At 66.3% G+C, this 3,910-nt stretch overlaps 1 protein-coding gene across 2 annotated transcripts in view; it reads right to left on the bottom strand.

The window, feature by feature from the left end:
* KIF21B (kinesin family member 21B) overlaps positions 1-3,910 on the bottom strand; it is a 27,565-nt gene that overhangs the window by 2,147 nt on the left and 21,508 nt on the right. For both annotated transcript variants that reach the window (XM_010831071.1, XM_010831072.1), the window contains 5 exons: positions 2,444-2,580; positions 1,690-1,870; positions 1,425-1,589; positions 1,135-1,252; positions 397-567 (listed from right to left, as the gene is read on the bottom strand). In XM_010831071.1, coding sequence (XP_010829373.1) covers positions 397-567; positions 1,135-1,252; positions 1,425-1,589; positions 1,690-1,870; positions 2,444-2,580 — 772 coding nt within the window. The remainder of the gene's footprint in view (positions 1-396; positions 568-1,134; positions 1,253-1,424; positions 1,590-1,689; positions 1,871-2,443; positions 2,581-3,910) is intronic.

The following is a 3,910-nucleotide window of genomic DNA, read 5'->3' as shown; positions in this document are numbered from 1 at the left end:
TGTGGGCCGTGGGAATTTGCAGGGGAGGGAGCGAGCCGTAAGGGTGGGCAGTGGGGACCCCGTCTCGGGGACGCTGGAGTCCCCTGGTGGGCGGGGGGCAGGCAGCATCGCAGGCAGCCCTTCAGCCCCCTTCCCGGGCTCGAACCTGAGGCCCCGCACCACTGAAGAGGCCCCGCACGACCTCAGAAGTGTCGGAGGAAAAGGGGGTAACTGGTCAGACGGGGCTGAGAGCAGATCCTTCCTTAGAGGGCCTGCCTGAGGAGGGTGGGGGGCTCTGGAGAGGGTGCTTGGGGCACCAGGGGAAGAGGGTGCAGACTGAGCAGGCGTGGGGGGCTCTGGCTCTGGGTGCAAGGGCCACAAGCCCTCCCCGGGGCCAGCCTCTCCCTCCCTCAGCACCTGCACGAGCTCCTGGTGCTCCAGGTCCCACTTCTTGACGCCATTGTCCCGGGAGCCACTGAACAGGACGTCCCCCTGGATGGCCAGACACTCGATGCCGTCGTAGTGCGGGGGCTCGAAGTTGTGGGTGGGCCCGATGGTGCCCGTCACGCCCTCGCCCAGCTCGAACATCTGCAGAAGAAGGGCTGGAGGGAGTCCCGGGCCACCCCCCCACACCTGCAGCCACTTCTGCGGGCCAGCTCGAGGTCCCCCAGGCTGGCACTCAGGGTGAAGAGGGGCTCCTGGGGGATGGGGACTGGGGGCAGGGAGACTGACTCAACATGGGTCTGGGGGGTGAGTCTCCTATTAAGGTTTTTTACTTTTTAATAAATAAATGTAGTTCTACTTGCACTTGAAATATTCATCACAAGCCCTCCACCCTGTCTATCTTCTGCTTCTCAGTCTCTGACTTTGAACCAAGGAGCAAAGATCGTCAGTGCCGCCTGTGCTCGTGTGTTCCTCAGGCCGACAGTCACCCTGCTCCCAGCCCTACGGGTTTTCCCACCATTTACAAAATCACGCTGCCATCTCCCTCCTGCACAGACCTTGCTCCCTGGGAGGGACTGTTCAGTATAAAGCCCCAGGAGTCACATTATTTTTCGTTGAGTCCCAAGGCAGTGGAGGGGGAGGCCAAGGTGGGGAGCGCAGGAGAGGGCCCATCCCCCGAACCCAGCTCCAAGGTCAAGGCCATCTCGGTACCTTAACGTAGTGGTCCTTGGAGCCGGTCACCACCAGGTCACGCTGGCCGGTGGTCTGGGCGGCCGTCAGGCACATCACAGGGCCAATGTGGCCAGTCAGCTTGGCAATAGGCTGGAACCTGCAGGGCGGAGATGCCCAGCTTGGGGGGATGAACCGGGGGGACCCTGGGGTGGGACAGGGGTCGGCTCCGGGTGAACATGCTGGCCAGGGTCCTGGGGGCTGGGGGGAACAGTGAGGTCCTGCTGCCCAGGGGTCACCTGCCTGCCTCCCGCCCTCCCCGGGCCCCCCACCTGCTGAGCTCCCAGACGCGGACGGCGTTCCCCGAGGCGGCGTAGAGCATGCTGCCCGCGGGGCTGAGGGCGATCTGGTTGATCTGGTGCTCCCCCTGCCCGCTGGTCACTGTGCGGGTGGACGCGGCCGCACAGGCGTCCCCCGAGACCACCTGGCCCGAGGATCTGCATGCGAGGGAGAGAGGCAGAGTCGGGGGTGCGCCCGCCGGGCGGGCCGGGCCCTGGCTCCCACCCCAGCCCTGACAGCCTGGCGGGGGGAACTCACGTGAGCGTCCGGACACACTTGGCCGAGTCTCGGATGTCCCACACCTTGATGTAGGAGGCGGACACGGAGAACACGAGCCCCGAGTGTCTGCAGTACTTGATGGAGACCACGTTGTTGGGGTGGCCCTTCAGAGCCGCGATCTCCTGCCCCGTTACCAGGTTCCACATCTTACAGCTGCGATCTAAGGGGAAGTGGGGACTGCCGCGTCACATCCCCACACCCCACAGGGCCGCCAAGGCTTGCGGTGTCCAGGGACTCCCAGAGGAGGCGCTCTGGATCTGGGGGGCCAACGTGGGCTCACACCTGCTCCTGACAGGGGCCCAGCGGGCACTGCGGAGGAGCCGGGCCTACAGCAAAGCTCGACACGTGCCACCCACTGACCAGTGAGCCACCAAGGGCAAGCAAACCTCGGAAAACCCCTGGGCTCAGCTGCCTCGCCTGGACTCGCAGCTCTCCCTCCTGCCATGCAGGTCTGTGGGTGTAACACAGCTGCTTTCTGCTGGCAGGCAATCTTTTCAAGTGCCGGGGCGGGTGTGGAGGAGGGTGCTGACGTGAATGATGCTGACGCGCTTCTGGGCATTCCGGAGGCAGGCATGGGTGGAGCCCCCGGGGCCAGCTAGGAGGGGAGGCCCGGGGTGGGGAGCCCTGAGCCCTGACAGGAGCAGGTTCCCATCTCCTTGGCCGCGGTCTCGGGCAGAGGGAGCAGGCAGCTGGGAGACCCTGAGCCCACGGGGCCGGCCTGGGTCCCACCCACCTTTGGAGCCCGTGAAGAGCAGCTCATCCGTGGCATCCACACAGAGCACAGGCTTGGTATGGCCCTCAGCCATGGAGACACACTGCAGCGGGGCCGTCCTGGCGCCCTTGGCTCCTCCGACTGGGGTGATGATGCCCCTTCCCGGGAGAGAGGGAGAGAGGCGCCCGTCAGCCCGGGGCTGCGGCCAGGCTGAGCGAGGCTCCCGGGTACGGGGCACGCGCAGGGGCTCTGGGGCCCCGGGCACCGGCCCCGGAGTCCGAGAGTCATGAAGGCAAGGGCCTGTGGTGTGGCTTCTCAGTCGCCATGCTGAACACTTCCGGGGAGCCAGACCAGCCGGGCTTGGCCAGGGGTCACAACAGCGGGGCCCTGCCCGCAGGAAGACCCCTCCGACCCTGCCTGATCCAGAACCCGAGGCACAGACACCCCCAGGCCGGAGCTGGGCGGGAGAGGCCCCAGAGCTGGAGGGCTCCTCTGCCACCTCAGTGACCACAGGGAGGGTGGGGGGTGTGCAGACGGGGGGCACACAGGCTGCCCGGCCCTTGCAGAGATGGATGTGTGTGCAGGTGTGCACACACGCCTGGTGGGACCAGCGTGATCAGGTCGGTGACTGCCATTCGCACAGCCTGCTCAGCACCATGGGAAGGACGCCCTGGCCCCTCTGTGAGTAGCTACGCTGGGCTGAAGCGACCCTGCCTGCCCGCGAGCCGACGGAGGCCTGTCCTGAGTGGGACCGGGGACCTGGCTACACCCCAGCCTCCGGAGGCCCTGAGGAGGAAGAGCTTGTTCTCAGCTGGGGTCTCTGGGAACAGGCCCCCAGCCCAGGTGCGTGCACGTCTGAAAGCCCGTCTGTCCTCTCCAAAGAGAGCACCCCCGCAATGGGGACGCTGTGGCCAAGAGCATCCGGCGGGACCCACGTCCTGCCCTGCCTGCAGCTGTGACAAAGCCCCAGGCTCTGCCAGCCCACCCTGAGGACAGCGGTCAACCAGGCCTGGCCTCCCTAGGCGTCACACACACATGAACAGCTCCCCGCCTCACCCTACCCCAGCTCGCTGCTTCTGTTTTGGCCCAGCTGCGTGGCCAGGGAAGGAACCCCAGGCAGCCAGCTTACAGGAAGACTGCACAGTAAAAGCATAACCCTCCTTCCAGGAGCGAATTCTGGGGGGCGGGTTACAGAAGCATCCCCCCCAGGTGGGAGGTGTAGGGGAGCCTTAGCCCCGGGGAGGGGGGCCCTTTCCCAGCAGGGGCTCAGGCCCACCGGGTCCGGGGACCTGCTCTGCCGCGGGGGGCTGCACAGAGCTGGCTGGGGGACAGTCTCCTGGTATGCCTAGTCCTCGGGCCAGGAGATCTGGGCAGGGGCACTCCTGGCTCAGGGCCAAGGTCACCAGCGAGCCCCTGACCCAGAGGATAAAGTCCGACCCCTCTAGCACCACCAGGCTTTTCTCGGGGGGGCCAGCGCCCCAGGCTCCC

This window comes from Bison bison, unplaced genomic scaffold (assembly GCF_000754665.1).
Source record: "Bison bison bison isolate TAMUID 2011002044 unplaced genomic scaffold, Bison_UMD1.0 scf7180017864524, whole genome shotgun sequence".
Taxonomy (NCBI): Eukaryota; Metazoa; Chordata; class Mammalia; order Artiodactyla; family Bovidae; genus Bison; species Bison bison.
This window is presented reverse-complemented; position numbering and strand designations above follow the sequence as displayed.